The sequence below is a fragment of the Megascapheus bottae genome, chromosome 19 (assembly GCF_031878675.1).
Source record: "Megascapheus bottae isolate mThoBot1 chromosome 19, mThoBot2.hap1, whole genome shotgun sequence".
Taxonomy (NCBI): Eukaryota; Metazoa; Chordata; class Mammalia; order Rodentia; family Geomyidae; genus Megascapheus; species Megascapheus bottae.
In genome coordinates, this window is record NC_143527.1 from 15,096,184 (window position 1) to 15,121,072 (window position 24,889).

The following is a 24,889-nucleotide window of genomic DNA, read 5'->3' on the forward strand; positions in this document are numbered from 1 at the left end:
TTCACTAATACAGTTGACCTTATGGGTTATGAAAATGGTTATTACTAAAATGAGTCATAAAATATCAATTTAGTAATTTTTCTGTGAAAAGCATGTGACATGAGTACACTATTTTGGGTCTGAACTGAAAACTGCTGCTCAGAAATACCTGAAAGTTTTTATAAGTATCTGAAATAAGGATTGTGTGCATTTAATGCATAGAGGAATGCCATGGAATTATCCAGGAAATTTAAAATCAAAGCGATTACATTTGGCCTGAAATACCCAACTTAATCATGCCTAAACGTCCAATGGCATTTAAATGATTGAAAATTTCTAGGTCAAGTGCCATTTCTCTTTTTTCACAATTTTATTAGCAGGGATATATTATAAAATGTAAGATAGCTCATTGTGACATACCTATGCTATATATAATACATAAGAAGTACACACAATATTATGTACAATATTTGGTCATATTCACTGTCTTATTACTTTCTTTTTTGGATGCCCCTTCTCATGTTTTTGCCTCCATTTCCCTCCTCCCACCCCCACCCAATAATCTTGTTTTCCCCCTTCCCTTTCCTATTTCAAATAAACAAATAAACATGTATACAATATGCCAGATAACCAAGTTAGATACTGTAACAATATGAGATTAACCAAAATCTTATTACTTTCTTCTTCGTCCTCCATACCCTCTTTTTATCTTTCTCATGATTTTATAAAGTGTGGCCTATTAGGACCTTGACAAATGCTCATACAATGCTCTTCCATTGCATTCTTCCCTCCCTACCCTCAACTCTCATGCGTGACAAGGCTATGGATTTATGGATATTTTAAAGTTTAATTTGACTGTAAAGAATGTATGCTATCATTTGACTTATGATTAGGTTTTCCACTAAGGATTAATGTTCATCTGTAATATCCTAGACAATTTAATAAATGAATCCTTATGATCTTTCACTGATCTCTGCGAATCTCTTACAAGCCAGTCAAGGTTTCTTGGTACTTTTCTGTGGGGAGGAGGAGAAGAAATAAAAGGAGATCATATAAGAACTTGACAAATGACTAATGTAGTAAACCTCCTATGTTAGATCATAAAAAACCAACTTTATACATGTCAGGGTGGGAAGATTTGAAGCGAAGGGGTAGATCTACTGCTAGAGAGAATTTGGTATTTGAAGAAACCAAAGGGAGTTAAAAAATTAAAAAGAGTCTGTGGGAATATAAAATGGTACAGTTGCTATAGAAAATAGTATAGTCCTCTCAAAAATTAAAAACTACCATATGATCCTGTGATTCATGCCTGATAGCATGAAATCAGGCAGTTGTTTGTATATCCATATTCACAGAAGTATTAACTAATCTTGAGAAAAAAAATCTCAGGTATCTATCAACAAATGATTGAATATACAAAATATGGGATATTCATGCAATGAAGTAATACATTATACTTTAAAGGGAAGGAAGATCTGATACATGTATAGTAAGGTTAAGCCTTGTAGATATCAAGTTAAATACATAAGTAACAAACATCCCCATACTGTATGACTATGATTACACTTATATGAAATACCAAGTACAGGTAAACTCTAAGCAGAATTTTAAGGGACAACATATAGAAGAAAGAAATGGGAAGTTATTGTTTAATGTGTATATCCTTTCAGGTTTGCAAAGACGAAAAGAACCCTGGAAATGTGTAGTGATAGTAGTTCTTAACAATGTGAACACAATTAACCTCATTTTAATCTGTTAAGTTTGTGATTCTCATAATACATCTTTTTAAACATGTTTTAGATGAAAACATGTTTCAGGATAGTGAAGAAAGAGAAAGGGACCATAGAGATGCTTGATCACTTGTGACTAGAGAAGAAACAAAGTGGAGAGATTTTGGAGCTTGGGGAGAATAGATTGCTAGCCGTTTGAATAAAGAAGACTTAGTCATCACTGAAAGACTTTGGCTTGGACCAACTGGAAGAGGCTGCACTGAGAAAAGGATGCCTAGTTGTATTTACTTTGAGTCATGTTAATGTTAAGAAGGCAACAGGAGTCTCGTGTCTGAAATTGGGTATATGTAAGTCTGTGGTTTTGGAGAAAGTTCATGCTTAGAGATGTCTATGTGGAGGTCATTACCCTCTCAATGGCACTGAATAAGTATAGTGTATGTGTATAAATAAACATAATGCAAGTGAGAACATGTTGCTGTCCTGCTCATGCTCTACTCATTTTGTCCACAACATGTGGTATACTCATGTACACCATAGTGGAAGATAGTCCAAAAGGGCAATTGTGATCAAGGCCTCTTCTCCTCTACCTCTCTAATCTTGCTTCCTGTAACTATTCCCACTTTATTTTAGCCAACTGCTTCACAAGATACCTTGCTCCTCCTCAGAAATATCAGGCATCCATACTGCCAAAAATTGATATACAAATTTAATGCAATCCCCATCAAAATCCCAAAGACATTCTTTACTGAAATAGAAGATACAATCCAAAGATTCATATGGAACAAGAAAAGACCTAGAATAGCAAAACAATTCTAGGCAAAAAGAGCAATGCTGGTGGTATTATAATACCAGACTTCAAACTCTACTATAGAGCCATAATAACAAAAACAGCATGGTATTGGCACAAAAATAGACCAGAAGATCAAAGGAACAGAAGATCCAGAAATAGAACCACAAACCTATAGTCAACTTGTATTTGACAAAGGAGCCAAAGATATACAGTGGAACAAACACAGTCTTTTCAATTATTGGTTCTGGCAAAACTGGGCAACCACATGCAGAAAACTAAAAATTGACCCTAGCCTTTCGCCATGCACAAGCATTAACTCGAAATGGATCAAAGACCTCAATGTCATCTGGAAACCTTGAAACTGCTGCATGATAGAGTTGGAGAGACACGGAACTCATAGGCACAGGGAAAAACTTCCTGAACAGAATCCCAGGATCACAATAGGTTGGAGAGAGACTCGATAAATGGGGACTACCTAAAAATATAAAAGTTTCTGCACAGATAAAAGCATAGCCACTACAGTAGAGAGACAGTCAACCAATTGGGAAAGGATATTTACCAATAATACATCAGACAAATGCTTAATATCCAGTATTTGCAGGGAACTCAAGAAAATAATGCCCCCCAAACCCAACAAGCCAATCACTAAATGGGAAAGAGAACTAAAGAGAGTCTTATCAAAAGAAGAGGTTAAAATGGCAGAAAAAACATATGAGAAAAACGCTCATCATCCATGGTCATAAAGGAAATGCAAATAAAAACAACCCTAAAATACCTCCTTACCCCAATAAGAATGGCCAAGATTTTGAACTGAAACAATGACAGTTGCTGGAGGGGTTGTGGAGAAAAAGGAACCCTATTGCACTGCTGGTGGGATTGTAAACTAGTTCAGCCACTCTGGAAAGCAGTGTGGAGGTTTCTTAAAGAACTGAAAATTGGCCTTCCCTACGATCCCGCCATACCACTCCTGGGCAACTATTCTGAACATCATAACCCAGGATATGATAAGGACTATTCCTATTCAGCTATGTTCATCTATGCACTATTCACAATTGCCAGGCGATGGAAACAATCCAGATGACCTACTGCAGATGAATGGATACAAAACATGTGGTATATATATACAATGGAATTCTACATAGCTAACAGACAAGATAAAATAATAGCATTCACAGGGAAGTGGATGAATCTAGAGTGAATCATGCTGAGTGAGACAAGTTAAGACCAAAGGAACAAAAGGTGCATGGTATCCTTAATATGTGGCAATTAGATCCAAACAGTATAAGAGCGAGCACCCAATGCTGTGAACATGGTATTGGAAATATAAACACAACTACATAGACATAAAATTTATGACTCTATAGACATATTGTCTTATTACATAGATTAATATATATATGACATACAAACCCTAAGCCTAATTTTAATTATGTTCTAAAATCTAAGTGCCTGTGATTGTATATAGAGATTCCTTTCTTGAATACTTGTTTGCTAAATACCTCATCTGAAATATGATGTAAAAATCAATGTCAATAAATTCTTTAATTAAAAAAATGAAAGAAAAAAAGAAATATCAGTCATCTGCTGGCCACAGGGATGATGAAGAAGGAAAAAGAGACCACAGAAATGCTCTTTTACTTGCTGAATGAGTAGTGGAGAGATTTTGGAGTTCAGGGAAAATAAATTGTTAGTAATTGTTATCTGCTCTGGTTAGGCCTAGCTCTTCCCAAGATATGGCTGCCTGGAATACTACTTCAAGATTTTTCTCCACTTAGTTTCTCATCTTAGCCTTCCCTTACAACCATATTGAAAATTGTAACTTTCTCTTCATCACTCCTAGCATTCTGTCTTAATTATTTCCTGTAGGGCTCATTACCAATTATTATCTTATCTATTTTATGTGATTATTCTATGACTCTGTGTTTTATCCTGTGTCCTAATTTCTCTTACTGCAGTATCTAGAGTAGTATCCTGGAACAAAATACTAAAATATATGACAATGGGTTTGTGGTTTTTATGAAATGATAGATAGATAGACAGACAGATGAACTGATAGATGACAGATAGATGGCAGATGAGAATTTTGAAGGCGGAAAGGAAAGAATAGTATAGAAATGAAATGCCATGAATATATAGTTCATAAAACTCTTTTTTCCTTTCCTAGCAGCTGACAAGATTTGTTTCTGTTGGTTGTTCTAGTGAAAACGATCTGCTCTCTCCCGTCTGCTGCAATGGCATTGCCAAGTGCTGTCAGAAAGCAGGTACTTTTGATAAATATATATTTGTTCTCCATTTAGTGTGCTGCATTTTATGGGGCATTTTGTTAGAGTTTTGTTCCAGTTTTTAACAGCCCATATTTCTTTACAGCAAATTACCTAAAATAACTGATACACTCATACCATGTCTTCCCAGGCAGGCCAGAGGAATACCAAGGTGCCTATTTGTTTTGACAGGATCTGAATCTATCGGTTAGTCTTGTTTCCCTTAAACTATCATCTCTTTAATATTCCTTCTTTATTAATGGTAATGGGCAGCCTCTGTCACTCACCAATGAAATCTATGCAATTTTTAAGCCATTCTATTCTTAGAGTTGTTCTCAGTATTATTATTTTTCACATTTCCTAAGCACAAAAATTTTCTTTTTTATTTTTTTTATATTTTTTATTGTGATTAATAAAAGGGTTACATGATATTTGCCAGATAAAAGGTGCATTAATTCACATACATTGATACCCTTTCATATGTCTTGGTACCCATTACCCTCTCCCCCACCCACCCTCCACCCCCCGTCTTGGTTTTCCCCCCTTCCCTATCAAATTTCAATAACCAAAAATTTTCTTATTGATATACATTCAATCTGTTCAGAGGAACATATAAAATTGAGTCTCATGTACGTCAACTTTCAAAATGGTTCAAGCATTGTCCGGTTTTCTTCATGGTTGTCCATTGAGTCAAAGCTTCTCCTCAAACCTGCTCTAGTCATTTTAACTTGGGAACTTTCAAATTTCTCCTCTCAGTGAATACATGGTCTTTGGTGTCATTTTTACATATTTATTTTCAGCATTATAAATTGTAAAACAACTGGGGACTTTTTATGATAGCAATAATGACAAAACTTATTTATATGTCCATTATATATGTGTCTTGCTTGGTATTTTTAAAAATATTATTACATGTAGCACATCATGTGGTAAATTAATAGGGGGAAAAGGGGAGAAGGAAGATATTCCTTCCCCCCTAAACTTCAATGAGATGTTGCAAGTTTAAACTTAAGTAAACATTCTTGGAGTTTTGAGATGCTTCACTAAAACTCCAAAGTCCCAGTTTCAGACTAAATCAGCCCTTATTTAGTCCAACATTTGGACAAACATGGACTCCATCTGTCCAATCCCAAAGAAACACCAGGAAGTAAAACTAGCTATCTAGGGCAGTAGGTAGGCATGTTGAATGGACTTATTGTACTTATAAAGTACAAGAAATGTTTATAATACTGAGAAACTTCTGAGTTCCTGAATAATGAGAGAATCTAAGAACGGTGGTTAGAATAAATAGTTATGTTAAAGCTTTCTAGAATAGTTATGGATAGACCCCCACACGGTTTAGGAGTCTCCTCCACTTTGGGGTTCAAGGACACCATTTTCATATACCATAAATCCTCAGTAGGACTTGTATCCTTCCGAAATAATGTGCTTTGATCATCTACTTTGATCCAAATAATCTCTAGATATTTGTAAATTCAATTATAAACCCTATTCTGAATTTGTGAGGGGAGGGTTCTTACTTCTTGGAAAATCATGCACTAAATGAATTTTCTTTCAGGCTTTCTTCTTCTCTAAGAACTTGATTACAAGTTCTACACTCTCAAAAAGCATAAACTTATGGTTTGCTCCAGAATGAACAAAAACACTACCATAGAATTAAAATATTGAGAGAAATTTCTTTGGAGAAATCTAGAACTTTGTTTTTAATTTCTAAAGTGAGAGGATGGGGTGCATTCCTATAATAATAGAAAAGGTTATCCAGAACAACAGGTATGTCTAGACAGCACTGATCTACAAAACCAGTGAAGAAGAATCTCCAGCTGAGGCGGCTTATATTGTTACCCACTCGATATTCACTGATCATCTACAATGTAACATGCATTGTGGAAAACACTGAGAAGTTCAAGATAAAGAAGGTCCTCAGGCATCAGCTGTGACAGTTCTAAGATGGAGTATACTGAAACTACTATGAAGGTCTAGAGGACAATATCTGAATGAAAGCACCTAGATGGGGGTGAGAACTGAGGGCATCCTGGGGAGCCTTCAGGACCAGTATGTGTGAAATATTTGTGGAATGACACTGGCAAAAGCTTGCCACAGCCTTTAGATGAAGTGATGCACCTGGCAGACATGATGGAACTTCCAAGGTAAGGCTGAGGAGAGGGAAGAAGGGGGAAGTGTTCTGCCTGTGTAATGACGTCGTCAGATCTCACTATGAATAATTACTTTGGTAACACTCTGGTGTCTAGCCGTCACTGGTGTCATAGAACAGGTATGAGTCTATATGCAGGTGAAAAATGATCATGGCCTCAATATGTTGGTGGAAATGAACAGAGAGGAAGAATTCCATCACAACTAAGAAGATAGGCATAGCAGGTCAGGCTGCTGTGCCTTCAAATCCTGTCACCAGAATGGACAGCCAGTGAATCACTACAACTAACTAGCTGCCAAAATACTGGCAAAAATCTGAATACTTGAGATGTCAATTTCAGTTTATAGTCATTCCTCAAAATAGCCAGAAATGTTTCTGTCTTCAGTTACTCCGATTTAGTTATATATACCTACGACTGGCTGTAATATATTGATTTTCAATCATGCAAATATTAATCATATTTTTCAAAGTTTCTTGAAAGTCTTTTACATTTTATTGTTTTATCTGAAATTCAATCTAATTGAAATTGTGTTAAACTAATGATTAATTTGAAAAGAATTAAAATTTATGTGATGTTTGTATTTCCTGCAGGATATATATATATATATATCCTTATTCTTTTTATATTGTGATTAATTGAAGGGTTATATTATATTCACCAGATAGAAGGTGCATAACTTCACAGACATGGATACCCTTTCTCATGACATGGTCCCCATTTCCCTCCCAGCCTCCCCCTGCTCATCTTGATTTCCCCCCTTCCCTATCCATTTTCAGATAACCAATTAAGCACATATAAAATATATCAGATAGCAAGGTGAAATATTGCAACAATATGAGATAACCAAGGGATGGAAAAAGAGTATATTTCCTTATTCTAATGTTCTTTTATATTTTAAGATAAATTTATATATTTTTTCTATGATATGTATATATCATGTTAAATTTTTCCTATTATAATTTAAGTTGCTTTGTAAATACACTTCTTTCAATTTTATTCTAATTGTTTCTATTACAAAGAAAAGCAATGTTTTTCTTTATGTAGTTTCAGACTTTATCTTATTAACCATTGCAATTATTTTTATTGCTTTTTAGTATAGTTTTATTTGAATTTCCAAATACATAATCACAGCACATGTAAATATAATAATCTCTTTGCAAAATAAAATTTTTTGTTTTACTTACCAAATGTAGTATATTGCTTTGAATAACAGAAATATCACAAAACTTATCAAGCCTGTTTGGTTATTAATGAAAACACATTTATCATTTTACTGTCTATCTCTTTGTTTCTTACAAAACATGTACAATTTGACAAGTTTTTTACATTCCTATTAAGATGAAAATTTTAAAATTGGGAATAACTGCCAGGTGCCAGTGGCTCACAACTGTAATCATAGCTACTCAGAAGGCTTAGATTGGAGGATCATGGTTAGAAGACAGGTTGAACAAGTCCATGAGACTCTTATTTCCAATAAACTACTCAGAAAAAGTCTGAAGTGGTTCTGTGGCTCAAGTGGCAGAGTGTTAGCCTTGAGATAAAGAATCTCAGGGACAGAGCCCAGGCTCTATGTTCAAGCCTCATGACCAGAAAAAAAAATTCATGAGGAAAACAAAAACATTTTATGACATGGTATTTACATTCTACTTCAAATGCCAAATCCTCTACCAGCATTAATTTCCATTTCTAGAGCATATTATTGTAATATACAAACCTTATTCCTTACTTTAGTTTGGAATTTTTAATTTAAATGCAGTTTGGGCTAAGAATTTGGCCTAGTGTTAGAATGCTTGCTTAGTATGCACAAAGCCCTGGATTTGATTCCTTAATACTACATATATAAAAAAAAAGCCCAAAGTAGTTCTCTGGTTCAAGTGGTAGAGCTCTAGCCTTGAAAAAACTTCAAGGACAGTACTCAGGCCCTGAGGTCAAGCCCCAGAACTGGCAAAAGAAAAAAAAAAAAGGTTAGATGTTCAGTGGCTTCTAATAGACTTGTATGGAAGAATTTGCTGAAGTACCTTTAAATGTAATTTCTGACTTGGTGGAAAATTAAAAATAATCAGTTTATAAAACTGTTCAATATTTTTAATCTAAGAGGTAAAGCAGTTATCAGGATTCTCTATGTCAGATAAATCTATTTTATTTCAATTCATTTTATTCCAATTCAAAGAGACATATATTAAAAAATCTCTGAATGTAATATTCACTTATGCATAATTTTCAAGTTACAAAAATATAGCAATCATAGTTAAAGTAAATTAATAACAAAAGGCACTGTAAGAAACAGCTTAATAAAACCAGTTTTCAGAACCTTCTAGGATATTCCAGAGAACCAAAATCTGAACCTAACAGATCTACCATAAGAGTAAGTGATAGCAGATTAAGAGATTTAAATGCTATAACAACCACAGACAAGGTGGGTACCTGTAATCCTAGCAACTCAGGAGGCTGAGATCTAAGGACTGCAGTTCAAAACCAGCCAGGATAGAATACTCTGTGAGACTCTCATCTCCAATAAACTACTCAAAAAAGGACAGAATTGGCACTGTGGTTCAAGTAGAATACTATCCTTGAGCAGAAGAAGCTCAGGGACAGTACCCAGGATCAGAATTCAAATCAAAACAGAACAAGCAAAAACAAACCTACAGGTAATTTATCTCTTGTATTGTTTTCTAATCCTGTAAGTACTTTATAAACTAAACTTCTGGGGTACTCGAAGAAATTTTAACAGTATCAAATGTCAGGAAAACTATCTGTAAAAATGAAAAGCTAAATAATTGAAAAATAAGCTTTAAAAGATATGTGTATTCATTTGGGGAAAATAAATTATTTAGTGTAAATTGGAAAAAAAAGATATGTGTTTTATATATTTATTCACTAAATCCTGAAATTCCTTTATGTATTTACACACATACACACATACATATACACACACACATACACACACACACAGATTAGAGAATATGAACTTAAAGTGTTAAGAGTGATTATTATTATTATTAGTTACTATTATTATTACTGTTATTGTTGTTATTAGCCATTCCTGGGAACTCAGGGCCTGAGAACTGTCCCTGAGTTTTTTTTCAAGGGTAACACTCTACAATATGAGCAGCAGTGCCACTTCTGGCTTTTTCTGCATATATGTTAATGAGAAATCAAACCCAGGCCTTTATGCATGCTTGGCAAGCACTCAACCACTAAGTCACATTCCCAACCTAGGAGTGCCAATTTTTAAGTGGTAATTTGAGGTCTATATCTATATCTGTAGATATTAGTAATAATTTGAACTGAGGCATGGTGTCACATATCTGTCAACCTGGTAGTTGCATGTGGTGGGCAATGTCAGGAGTATCGTTAGTTTGAAGACTGAGCAAAGGAAAGGGTGAGGGCCTTTCTCAAAACAAAGCAAGTGGAAGAGGATGTTGCTTAAGTTGGTAGAGTATGTAAATGTTTAAGTGCTTAGCTGGTACCAGTGACTCATACCTATAATCATAGCTACTCAAAAGGCCAAGATCTAAGGATTGCTGTTCAAAGCAAGCGCAGGGAAGACTCATATCTCCAAATAAACTCTTGGAGTGGCACTCTGACGCAAATGGTAGAATCTTTAGTCTTGTGTGCAAAAGCTCAGTGACAGTGTCCAAGCCGTGAATACTGGGCCTCAGGGCACACAGAGAAAATGTTTGCAAGAACACATTTCTAGTACTGTAAAAGTAGAGTACTAATTTAATAACTTTGCGTGGTGAGCTTGTGTTGATTTGTAGCCAATGAATGATAATTATAATAATGTATGTTGATATCTTCTGAAATAGATTATTCCAATATTTGGGTTAGTGTTTAGTATTTTCTTTGTCCGTAATGAATCATTATTTTTTCTTTATGATGATGCCATTTGATAGACTAAATGTTTTTTATTTCATTATAGCTTTTCCTACTCTTTTGGATGGGACACTAATCATTGTATGCCCATCTTTTTGTTATAATTCTAAGTTTGACTTCAACTGTAACTTGCATTCTAAAATTGTAAATGTATATCTGTTTTTTTATAAAATTAACATGAAATGCACCAAAACTATTTAATTTTTAAAGTCTTTCTTTTGTACACCTTGTTTTTCTTTTTTCCATATATTTTTATTGTAATTAATAGAAGGGTTACATTATATTCAGCAGATAGAAGGTGCATTACTTCACAAACATTGATACCCTTTCTCATGTCTTGGACCCCATTTCCCTCCCCCCCACCTTTATTTCCCCCCTTGAGCAGTAGGGTGCCAGCCAAGTGCAAGTAAGCCTGAGTCCCCCTTCAAATCCCAATTGCAGAAGGAAAAAAAAAGCCATCTGATGTTTGAAGCGTTGATATTATGTATACCAACTAAAAGTTTCCATACCTGAAGAACATGTACTTTGCTGTTTCATTTTAGCTTTATATTAGCATCACTTCAAGGCCACTTTCAAGTTATGAAAATGATGAGTACTCTAAGTGAAATAGGTTAACAAAGGTGTGATGATACTGTAAAATGAGAAGCTCAAAAATCTGGACTTTTACTGAGTCAGTTTGAACATTTAAAGAAAATTAAATAAGGATGAAAAATAAAGCATATTAAATAGTATCAGCCTTAATACTTATCTAAAGAAATGAACTAAAGGCTGGGAGTGTAGCATAGTGGTAGAGTGCTCGCCTAGCATACATGAAGCCCAGGGCTCGATTCCTTGGTGCCACATACTCAGAAAAAGCCGAAGTAGTGCTGTGGCTCAAGTGGCAGCTCACTAGCATTGAACAAAAAGTGTTCAAGACAGTGCCTAGGCCCTGAGTTTAAGCCCTAGGACTGGCAAAAAAAAAAGAAAGAAATGAACTAAAACCTAATGTTTTCTAAGGCTTCTTATTAGCATATATTATGTAAAGTAATTGTTCTCATTTTAACATTTCTCCAAACTTGGAGATCTTCAGTTTTTTTGAAACCATGTGAGATGGATTGTCCTCAGAAGAAATTGTGCCATGAATCAGTACATAACATATTTGAGGGGAGGGTATGAGAGGGGGGCTCGTCAGCCTGTTCTAACTCACATATGCTTTATTCTCTTTTGTTGCTTTCCTGTCATTTTTTTTCAGATGTATTACAAATTTATACTTTTCCTCATTTTTCATTCATTAGAGAGACTTATATTTTGAGATAGGACAGTTTTAATATTCAAGGTGATCTTATCAACTTCAATCTTACCATCATTATTCTGAAAAGAAGGTAAATATTTTAAGCTTTTAATTTTCAAATGCATGTTCTCTGTGAGCTGCATACTCTATGCTAGTTCCAAAGCACAGAGTGTCTTTGTGACTCACTTCTAGGTGAAATGAATTTGCAGTGAGCTCATCTTCCCATTAGCATGGGATTTATTTTCTCCCTTCCTTCCTATCTTCTTCCTTCCCTCCCTCCCTCCCTCCTTTCTTTCTTTCCTTTATTCTTTCTTTCTCTCTCTTTTTCTCTCTCCCTCCTTCCCACCCTCCCTCCTTCTCTTTCTTCCTCCCTCCCTTCTTTCTTTCATTCCTTCTCCTCCTTTCTTATCTTTTCTTTTTTGCTGCATCATGGTGATACATTCAGAAGCCTCTACAAGACTGCTCCACTTGAGGGTCCAGATTTAATCTTAACTCATATTATTATTGATTGTGTGTAGCAGTGTTCACTTCAAAACCCAAGTAGCACATCCCCTGGCTCAGTTTCCTGCAGGATACATATTCTGAACTTCACCATAAACTCTCTCATTACTTATGCCAGGCATTTCCCATAAGAACCTTGGGGAATTCTAATGATCTTGGGTTTTTTTAAGATGAAAAATTTTGAGGCATAATATAAATATTTTAAAACTTCCCAGCTGTCAGTAATAGGAATATGCTTTCCAGGGAACCCTGAACAAACTGTAGTTTGGCTTCATAATTACTCTAACAAAACATTCTAATTAAAAGGGCAATCCATGAGGAGTTGGAGTGTTTCTCTATTTACTACTGTTTACCTTCACGATGCATACAACAAACAGGAAAGACAAAAAGGAACAGAAGTCAGAGGAAAGGAGGGGTCTTGCCTCTGGTGACCTGTACACAGAACTGCCTCAGTTCAGTTGACATGCAGGGTGCAAAGTTACAATTAGGAATAGATCATTCGTGAGTTTACAAAGGAACTGGAGATACAATTGGGGAACTGCCTTACACAACACCCTATGTGCAAGAAGTGCTGACGTTTAGCTCCTTTGTACATGGATTTCTATGGCTACAGCAAAGAAAATCTCTCATTTCTCATGGTTTACATATTGAAGTCTTCTTCTGCATGATGTAAGGAGAATCAGAGCAGTTCTATGCAAAAATATCTAAGGTGGAATGCTTAGGATTCAAAGCTTTCTCCAACATCTGCATGGAAAACTGGTAAAAGTCATTTATGTGTTAATTTTTATCATTTAAGCCTTTACACAAACAACTTAAAATGATACCAACATTTGACAGAAATGCCCCTTGCTAAAAATATATGAATTTGTGTGTGTGTGTATGTGTGCATGTGTGTGTGTGTGTGTGTGTGTGTGTGTGTGTGTGTGTGTGTGTGTGTGTAAGTTCTTGGTTTTTTCCTTTTGGAGCAGCTTATGACATTATGTACAACATGCATTCATCAATACTTTTAATTCCTACCAAGGGCTCATATGTTCATAATTAAATGTTGCAGTCCAACAAAGAAAAACAGACAGAAGGAAGAAAATCAAAATCCCTTTATGGAAGTGTCGTAGAAAGTGCTCTTGGGTCATTAAGGTGTGAAGGCTTTAGGACCAATCCAATTAATTTCTTAATGTTTACAGTGAAACACTGCTGTATAGAGTGACTCAAACCTGCTGGTTCCCAATTTTCATAGAGTTAAATGACTTGAAATGTTTTTTAAACCCCATCTCAAGGCATAATCTATAACAATATTGTATGCAAGAAGTGTCAACTCCATGGACTTCCTTTTTATTTACCTTGTATTTTCAGAATGGTAATGTGTCCATTGTGAGAAGGGACAAGAATTGTCTTAGCAATTACCATCCAAATGAAGACGTGGAAGAATGACTAAAGAGGCATAATTTGAAATGTGTTAGAATACAGCATGATAATAGATCGGCAAAGCAATACAAGCTGGATAAGTGAGAATCTGTTTTGAACCAACAGTGCAATGCCAGAAATAATACTCCTAAAGGCTTTTGCCATTTGAAGATCTATTTACTGTCTCATATATATATATATATATATACATCATAATCCTACTTATCAGAACATTTTTTCCTAAAATTTCTTTGATGCATGTGTTTGTTTTCATGAAGCCTTTCTTACTCAGAACAGCCGTTATCCATCTATGCATCCATAGAGCTTATTATTTTCATATTTGTACTCTCTGAGACTCAGCACACTCTAGGTTCTTAATTATATTCCCTAATAATTCATCAATATTCAAATAATGGAAACATAAGCAAGAATTGTTCTTGTATAAAATCGTGGGAAAATTCAATCAAATCCGAATCAAGCCGTTATTACAACAGAAACTCACGGACTTGGCATACATATTCTTCATTAAAATAGTTGTGTGAAATAGATAAAGTAGAAGGCATGGATATGAATAAGCATGGCATTAAAGGGAAACTCAGTAGCATGCAAGGCAATAGTGATTTTGTATTTTGGTTCCACATATGTTGTAACTTATTCAGTCAGGAGAAAAAGCACCTAAGTCAAGTGTGAAATCCTATTCTTTCTGGATATTTTATAGGCCCTCCAGCACCTCTCCTCCATTTATTTTCACTCTTTCCAGTAAGAGATATAGCCCCTGAGGTTTGGATAAAAGATATGACCTCATTTCTTAGAATTGTTTGCCTTGAATCACTGACTTCTGTCATCAGACTAGTGCGGTGGGATTAGTGGAGGCTTTGCCCTGAATACCTGACCTGTACGTCAACTCACAGAACCCAGACTGGAGTCTACTTTTGTGGCTCTGAGTTACGTTGATCCAATTGGACAAATGTGTTAGTATAAGTTACCGTTCTTGAAATAATAATATAGAATCCATAAGGGCAGATGGGAGGATAAAGCCCTGATACATACTCTCCAAACATAGTTTCTCAAGCAAAATGAGAAAACTCAAGAAGGTATAGATTTTATCACAACCGTTCTTCCATTCTGTACCAAAGCAAGATGGTTTGGCCTCCTGGCCAACCTCAAGCATCTCCTGGGCACCAGTCTCAGGAACTCTCACCTTCCTGATCTTTCTGTCAGCATGGCTCTTGTCAGCCTCCATCATCTGCCTCTGACTATCCTTGTCTGGGCTTTATTCTATCTAATCCAAGAGATCTCATCCACACAACACACAATATTCCCCAAACTTTTGTATTCCCTCTGCCATGCTTTATTTTTCATTGGAATATTTACTACTGCCAATTGCTATAGAATTTATAATATTTGAGAGTAGGAACTTCACTGAATGAATGCCTACCCAATGTAGATTTGTAACAAGCATTAGTTTGACTAAATGCATACATCTGTGAATATTCCCTGAGTCGGTTATAACCTAAGATAACTCAAAAACTCTCATGTAGTACATCTAGTGTTTGCATGTTTATGCTTTAATCTCTTCACAATGCAAGTCTAATTATCATTAACTTTTGCAGCAGAATAAATAAACTGTTATCTTAAGGACTTTCTAAAAGCAATGTTCAAAGTCAGGTCCAAATTTGGCCTTGTCAGATTTAGAATTTGCCTTTGTTTAAATCTAGGCATAAAACATCCTTCTACTTCAACTTTCATCATCTTTCCTCAGTATACTGCCATTGTCCTCCTTCCAATTTGATTTATATCTCTCTATTCTTTGTATTGTCAGCTTCTAATGGATACTTTCCATAGCTGATTTTCATTATCTATCCATTTATCTGTCTGTCTTTCGGTCTGTGGGTCTATTCGTGATCTATCTACTAATTTATTCAGCTATCCACCTGTCATATATAGGACCATCAGATGTTAAAAATATTTTACTGGATTTGTACTATTGTAATTGTCATTTATTGTGATTTCATTTAAAGTGTCTTTGCTAGATATGATTAATGAATTTCAAGATTCTTTTCAGATTCAATTTAATAATTTATGAGTTTTACATTAATATCGATATATTATCCACAAATGATGTCTCAAGGTAGCTATTGAATAAGCAAATAAAGGACATTGTTCTTTAGCCATATTATCAACTATAAATGCTGATGCAATTACCAGATAAAAAATACTGATGTTTTATTTTTTTAAAAGTTTTAATATCAGAGAAGATAAAGTAACATATTTTAGGTATGCTTCCAGAAAGTACAACAACTGTTAAGAAAATGGTAGCAAACAATTATTTTAAATAAAATAAATAGAAAAATATCTAAGGTCTGCTTAGATGGAAGGAGTTCAAATCATACAACTCTTTCGAAAAACTAAGTCAAAGCCCAACAACAAAATAACTACCAGGAAATAGGTATTTGCAAGAAGGGAGGGCAGGGCCAAGGGGAGAAATGTAGAAGACTGGAAGGGGGAAAGGGAGAGAATGCAAGCAAGAATGCATTATATATACCACAGAATTGAGAAAAATAAGGGAAGAGGTGAATTAAAGGGGTGAATAAGGTTGAAGGAATAATAAGATCCAGATGCATCACACACATATTCTGCTTTGCTAAATGGAAAATATTCAATACGTAATTTACAAATAAGCCAAGTGAGGAAGGGATAACATGGGAAGGGAGGATGAGAATGTTGAAAGTTTTGACACTGATCCAGTTGCACTGTACACATCAACTGCTTTGCTGAATGGCCACTCCCTTGTACAACTACTTGAAGACAATAAATATTTTGCAAAAAGAAAATGGTAGCTTTTTTCTGAAGACTACCTCCTTCTGTAAATGAGCAACTATTGCAATAGCTTTGCTGACTCTATCTATTAATGGTTCTTTCACATACTTTGTATCTGAACATGCAATAAATATCCCCAGAGTTGAAATTCATAAAATGTTTCATAGGGCCATGGAAACAAAAGAAAGAAAGAAGGCAGACTGGAGAATGGTAATTGAGGATCAAGATCTTACCATCCAGGTCGTTCTCTGGGGTCTCTCCCGTGTACCAGCTGGATGCAGGGCCAGTGCCATTGACTGTCATGGCTGAAACTTGGAAACTGTACTGACTTCCTTTTTCCAGTCCTGTCAAAACATTTTCCATCAGGAAAATAATAAAAGTTACTGAACAACAAGAATTTCCAACTGGGTTTTCAAAGTTTTAGCACAATTTTAACCACATTTGACATGCTCTACATTGTTTGCGATCCTTGTGGCAATTTACTGTTATTTTGGCTAACAGAGCAGACTATCACAGCAAGAAATCAAATTATGTTTCATAGATCCTCATGTATTTTTTTTGCTTAAGTTTTATAAAAATGTACCATTGAAAATAGCCTCAGGGCAGATGTAGACTATAAAATATGAACAATGAAGAAATAATCAAAAATAGCAAAAGTCATTTTTCCTTACTGCTCAGAGAAGCCCTGCCTATAAATCAAGAACAGTCAATCTGAAAATTTATGTCTCCATCATTCATTCAAGGTCAGTGGCTATGTTTATTTTGAGCCAAGAAAGAAGAAACCAGAGCCATGGCGCTTCTTCAGAATGTAGCCAGGCTTTCATTTCTAGAGACCATCTTCCCTGCAAACTTCGTTTTGTATCAGCCTCCACTTAGAGTTGAAGGAAATTAATCTCTTGTATTATTTGGACACATTAGGTTATGCAAGTGAAAAACAGCACAATGCTGATTTTACACCACATAGGTAGGCTAGAAACCCATGGATCATTAGTCTTGTATGTGTAAATTTTTGCTGCAAATAACTTTCATGTATATTCCAAACATCTTATTATAAAACAATTAGTATTTGTGGTTTTTGTTGTGAGTCTCTTTTCAAAAACTCATGTGGAAATTCTTTTCAGTATAATAGTGTTAAGGGATTTTTCAACACAGAACTAAGCCCAAAGGGCTTCGTCCTTATGAATTTAGTATCCTGACGTTGGCAGTGGCTTAGATATTGAGAGAGCATTACTGATAAGACAAAATGAAGAGCTGGGTCCAATGTTCTTTTTGCCTTGGGTACTCCCATGTATGTCTACCGTCCCTCATGGGATGACTGTCTTCACATGCTAGCTCCACAGATTTCCATTTCCATATCCTTCATGAACTTCCCAGACTTGAGAACCATGAGACAAATCTACTACTGTCTATGAACTATTCATATGGTACAATTCTCTTATGGAGCAAAAAATAAACAGAAGACATTGGGAATCCAGATTTAATTACCAAAACCTTACATCTCAATTAATAAAGATAAAAAGCATAGTCTGTTTCTACATCATTCTTGGTAACTGAAATTGATAAGGAGAAGACAGAAAAATGTCCATAAACAAGGACATACTAAAGCTACTAGCACAACCATGTTCATTGTGGCATTATTTACCATAGCTAAGATATGGAACAAACACAGACACCCCTCAGTAGATGAATGGATCAAGAAAGAATGACATTATTCCATTTGTAAAGAAATAGAAAGACTTGAAAAAAAATCATATTAAGTGAAGTAAGTCAGACCCAAAGAAACATAGGCTCCACGGTTTCCCTCTGTTGTAGTAATTAGTATACATCTAGGATTCTTCTAGTGGAGGTCCACAATAGCTCAAAAGCTATGTGCATATGACCATATAGGATGAGGCTAAGTGAAATGAACTCCAGGATAGGCAAACAAAATGTTTATCTCTGCAATTGTTGGTCTTAATGTACTATGTGAAGTTCTTTTATCTTTTTTCCCCTTATGTTTTATATCATATTGTTATTGCAGCTGACTTTAGTACCTGGTAATATATATATATATATATATATATATATATATATATATGCTTGTTTGTTTACTTGAAATAGGGAAGGGAAAGGGAAAAGCAAGATAATTAGGAAGGAATGTGGGAAGAGAAACTGGGAGAAAACCATGGGAAGGGGTATCAATGTTTAAGAAGTAATGTACCCACTATCTGACAGATATAACTGTAACCCCTGTATACATTACCCCAACAATAAAGCACAATAAAAAATAAAAAGTATCTATTGAAACAGATTATTTCTGCCTTATCTATTTCAATTCTAAGAAACTTCAAGCTCTATAATTCTTTATTTTTTTGTGTGTGTGTGGGTCATGGGGCTTGAACTCTGGGCCTGGGCACTGTCCCTCAGCTCTTCAGCTCAAGGCTACCGCCCTGCCCTTGAGCCAAGCCTCACTTCCTGTTAATTGGAGATAAGAGTTTCAGGTTCTTTTGTGCCCAGGCTGGCTTTGAACCTTAAGCCTAAGATCACAACCTCTTCAGTAGCTAGGATTACAGGCATGAACCACCATGCCCCACATCTATAATTCTTTTATTCTCTGTTTTCTTAAATACGGCCAGAGATGGCATATGAGTTATACAACATTATTTCCTTTTACTTTCCTCATGCTAATCATGTTATACAGTTATGCTATCATTTCAATTTTTCAGTCCATAACATATCAATGCATGTTTATCTTTATGTTTATTCTATATTGTTCATAAAATATGACAGTGCTCTCAAATTCATTTTCAAACAACCTTTTCTGAAGTGCATTCAGAAATTAAAAATGTTACTTAAAAATGTAGGTGACATATGTTCCTTCAATAAAACTGATGGCAGGGATTTCAAAATCCTCTTTATCATTCTGAATTTTTTTTATTATTGCAGAAGCTCCATTATCCAGGTATGAACAAATGTAATACAAAAACCACCTGTGTAACAGAGGCTTATGTAAAATCAGTTTGATTCTTTACACTTGGCTATTTTTATCACACACAAAAATCATTCAGGCATTTATACATTTCTCACAGCCATATCAATATATCCTTGTGTCTTACTAGAACTGAAAACCTAGGGTCACATCTTCATTTTAAATTGCTATATATCTATATGGAAAACCCATTATTTCAACTTAGTAATAAAAAATGTAATGGTGACCAGATTTATCCCTGTGAGAAGACAAAACCAATCTCCCAGTATATAGTACTTCCTTGGTGTAAATATTTTTGCGAACATTTTTATGATGTCCAAAAATGTTAAATGTGTTTTAGAGTCAAGTGCTGAAATAAAAAAGTGACAGAAGCTTTGCCAGGCTACATTAAAAAATTAAGAGTAGTACAATACTCATTAACTCTGTGTGTGGTTGATAGTCTAACTGAAAAGTATTTGTAACTTTTGGAATTGTTAGGTTTCACTCCCAAATGCATTTTTTATAACTCTTGAAACAAAGAAGCATTGTGAACATAAATGTAAAAATTGAAAATCAGATTTCTACAAATCTATAGAGATGGGAATCTGCCTTTCTGAGCCATTCCAGTACTAAGCTAATTAATTCACCACACAGCTTTTCTTTGGCTGGAATACAATAGAGCAGGAATAGTGATGGGTACCTCATGTAGTTTAGTTGTTCTAATTGTCCCATGTATTTTAGATGAATAGCAATGTAGATTTGAGTGTTTTTTTTAAATTTTTAAATGAGTGCATTGTATTAGAGGGATGCAGTGCAAAATAATTGTTGTTGAAGAAATAATAAATCGAATCTGTCAGGAGATAAATAGCATCTTACAAAATCCATGAATACTTGGAACTTTAGACTATGAACACACTTGGAAATAAGATCTGCATGAAATCTGTTAAGCATCTCAGGATATACGCTTTATGGATTAGGGTAGAGCCTAGAGCAAGGGCCTGGTGTCTTTTTGGACAAGGAAAGGACAGGAAGCTGTGCAGAGAGGAACATGGCAACAAGATGGAGGCTGAGACCGATGAATGCTCCCACAATTAAAGCTAACACTGTTAGCACTGTTAGCGACAACCAGAGATGTTTCCTCTGAGCCTCTCACCCTGCCAATAACTTTTAGACTTGTGGCTTCCTGAACTGTGAGAACTGTGTCGACTTAATAGTGAATGCAGTCTCTCAGTGAAGAGACTAATATTTCTTATCTCTGTCTTGGTCTCTGTTTCTATCTTTCTTTCTCTCAATACTTTTACATTCTCTACACTCTCAAATATTTTGTATAGTTTGGGATATGGCTATCTCAATTTTACAAAACTATTGTAAAACTATTCCATTTGCCAAAACTATTAAAATCCTAACCAATTCACACAGAAAAATTCTGTTGGCCAATGCTACTACTCTCCAATTATTTTAGTATTTTTCCTATCTTAGTTTCCAGCAGCTAGAGAGTTAACTTAGGTGGGAAAGATTTTTTTTGTTGTTTTGATAAACAATGTATTATCCCATCACACAATACTTCTAGATACTTCTTTAATTTTATAGAGTTTTTATTTATTGCTGAAGGTGTAAGAAACCCTGGCTTTTAAAAGTACCTTTACTGCTTTGAATAGCTTCATATGAAAATTAATTCTGTTCTTGTTTGCAAATCTGAGTTCATGTGCTAATATTGACTTAAGACTTCTCGGGTGCCGGTGATTCATGTCTGTAATCTTAGCTACCTCAGAGGATGAAATCTGAAGAGCACAGTTCAAAGCCATCCCAGGTAAGAAAGTTCATGAAGTTCTGTATCATCTATGAACTAAGAAAATGCCAGAAATGGAGCTGTGGTTTAAAGTGGTAGAGTGGTATCTTTGAGCACAAAAGCTAAGAAATGCTGCTTATGCCTTATGTTCAAGCTTCAGGACACACACACAGACACACACACACACACAAACATTTTACTACTTATGATTTTAAATATTTAACACAAATTTCATCATAATTATACTGCATCAGCTTCAATAGGCAGAGTATTTCATGACATTACTAAAACTAGAGTTTTTATTGGAAGCTTAGGTCTTCAAAAGTTATTCACTATAAAAATGCTACTACCATAAGCATGCATTTAGGTTAAAATATTACAAAAATCTTATCTTCCCCTCTGTTAAATCCTAGAAGTTGGAAAATTGGGATGAATGTTTATAAATAAAAAGTAAATACAAATACAAGGCCATACACATTTATATGTATATCTGAATATGATATAAACCTAATGTGTTTATGCAGTGTTGTGTGTGTGTGGTGTGTGTGTGTGTGTGTGTGTGTGTGTGTGTGTGTGTATGCGTTTGCGGCCTTTTGAGAAAAGGAGTAGAAAATTCCATCTGAAATAATATACAAGAGTTTGCACTTCCTTTCAGCTTTATAAGCTAGGTATTATCATTCATTTTTATTTTATTACTTCAATCAAGGAAAAAAATTATTATTCCTTTTAACTTGCATCTCTCTATTTACCAGTGAGATTGAACATTTCATCATATTTATTGGCTACTCATCGTTTTGTAAGTTGAAGATCCAGTCCTTAGTTTTTCTATTGTAATGTTTATCCTATATTATTTTATAATCTAGTTTATTTTATAGTTTATAATGATTTTCATTTGAGGGAGGAAAATAATGACAATCTGATGATTTTAAGACTTTAAATATCTGTCCAAAGGAGGAAAGGCGGAGGGGAGGTCTATTAAATCATTTTTAGCATTGACACTAATTTAATTTTCCATTTTAGAAATTACGCTAACTTGTTTTAGAACAGTTTTTAAAATGTATGACAACATTCAAATGAGCTACATGCTGTCCTAAAACAGCATTTATTGTTGGTAGTGGTGGTAGCCTGGGTGCTGTCTTTGATCTCTTTCACTCAAGGTTACATTCTAGCACTTTGAGCTACAGTTCTACTTCTGGTTTTCTGGAGGTTAACTAGAAATAAGAGTTTCAGTTTCCTGCGAAGGCTGGCTTTGAACAGCAATCCTCAAAGTAACTAGGATTATAGGCATGAGCTACCAGTTCCTGTTCTCTTCTTTTTTATCTTGTTCCTATCATCCCAACAGGAAAAGGAAAAATACCTTAGGAGTGTGGCATTGTAAAACACTGATTATTCATTCATTCATTCATTCATTTAGTATGTTGGAATTAGGGCTTGAACGCATAGTTTTGATCTCTCCCTTGTTTGTTCTTTTTTGCTCAAGATCAGTGCTCCACCACTTGAACCATGCCTGTAGCTGCATTGTGAAAACTTTAAAAGTATTATAGTGAAATGACTCGCTTTTCTTTTAATTTCAATAATACTTTCCTTGGGGATTTTTGTCTGGTTTTAAAACAGGCAATGTGATTTTCATATAATTTATCCTGGAAGTACTCTCAACACTATGTTAAAATATTATAGACAAAACTATGAATGGAAAAACAGATCCAACTCCAAACAAACAACCCCACATGTCCATTGAAATTTCAGATTACAGGTTGAGCAAGAGGTTTACAAACTCTGTGTGTGTGTGTGTGTGTGTGTGTGTGTGTGTGTAATTATTATCCCCAGATTATTTTTCCTGAGTATTTAATCCTTTATTTCCTCTTTTGCAAAGACAGTTTACCTTAAAATTTGCTTATTGTTATGAAGCCAGTTTGGGTGTCACCCACAATTTGTTCAGCCTTCTAACCACTATCATGAGCCACTGATATGTTGTGTCTCAAGTTTCCAGTCATACCTCTTACAATTCATAGGACTGCAGAACTCTAAGTCTTCTTATTGCTATGATCATGTGACCATGACATAAACAGATGACAGATGAGAGAGAATGCCACTTGCACATGCTCACCAGAAGCCCTGCTTGGCAAGGGCCTACCTGAAATTCTACAGTAGCTAAGTACTTATCAGTAGAATTTGACCAATGATAAACAAGAGAAGTCACAGTTTCCCTGTTCAGTCACAGATTATAAAACCTAGTATTTTCTGAGGCTTCTCAAAACACACCCTTAGAAACACAGCAAGCTGGGTATTGGCTTGAAAATTCAAAACATATACCACCATTGTCTGATTCTCTTCTTCCCTCTCTTCCTTTCCCTCAAACTTTACTGGGTTTACTTTCAAAGGCATGACCTTGAGAGTGTTGCCTAAGTCTGCTTTAGGGAAATGACACTGATCTTACAATCAGAAATTCTATATGTATTGTTCGTCTTACAAAATATAAAAATATATTCTTTTCATTAAAGTTTGGCTAAGTTTTGTAAAGAATTTTAACTAAGTTGTAATTTGGCCAACATTTCTATGAGAGAAGACTTCTTCCTACATTTCACCTTATACCAACCCATTGGGGTTGGGGAGGTAAGTTAACTTAAACTTGAAGCCAGGATAGTAGAAAATTTTAAAATGTTGTTAGTTAGGCATAATAGAATCATCAATCCTGAGAAAGCAAAATGAATAACTATCAATATATGATTATTTTATGAAGGTAAGGGTGGAGAAGGAAAAACATGCAGCCAAAGCACGACAGAGCATATGAAGTTAAAAATAGAAAGGTTATTCTTGATGATGCCAATAAATGTCACCTGCCAGGAATGAAAATAATCAATGTTCTTTGAAATAAGTGTGTATTTCATTCCTAAAGCATTTAATTCATCAAAACCAGGGGAAAGTGTGGCATGTGAACACTCACCTGTGAATAGGTACCATAGGTTGTTTGGCTCCAGTGTTTCCATCTCACCCCTGCGAGTTGTCTTTCTGTGCCGAATTTTATAGCCGGTAATAAATCCATTTTGTGTTCCTGATGGAGGAGGAAGCCAGCTTACTTTGATACTCTGTAAAATAATAAATATAAATTAAGGTAAGTGGTGAGAAGGAGGGCAAGAAGACAGAGTCCAAGAAGTGGCCCAAACACAAGTATGAAGAAAGGAGAATTATGAAATGTTATGGAATTCCCTTCCAGAAACAGATTAAATCCACTCATAATAGAAGAACTTTCATTTCTATTTGTTTTATTTCAATAAATCATATACAATTTATTGGATGATTGCATTTATTATTAACACTTGTTTAAAACCCCTCAGAACAGGTGAAAAAGCATTGTAAATAGGTCATTTGAAA

The 24,889-nt window shown here is 35.0% G+C and overlaps 1 protein-coding gene across 1 annotated transcript in view; it reads right to left on the reverse strand.

The window, feature by feature from the left end:
• The window catches only part of Dcc (DCC netrin 1 receptor), a 934,207-nt gene that overhangs the window by 159,447 nt on the left and 749,871 nt on the right, over positions 1 to 24,889 (reverse strand). The window contains exons 13-14 of the mRNA XM_090353075.1: positions 24,462 to 24,603; positions 17,015 to 17,125 (exon numbers count right to left, since the gene is read on the reverse strand). Of these exons, the coding sequence (XP_090209201.1) occupies positions 17,015 to 17,125; positions 24,462 to 24,603 (253 nt within the window). The remainder of the gene's footprint in view (positions 1 to 17,014; positions 17,126 to 24,461; positions 24,604 to 24,889) is intronic.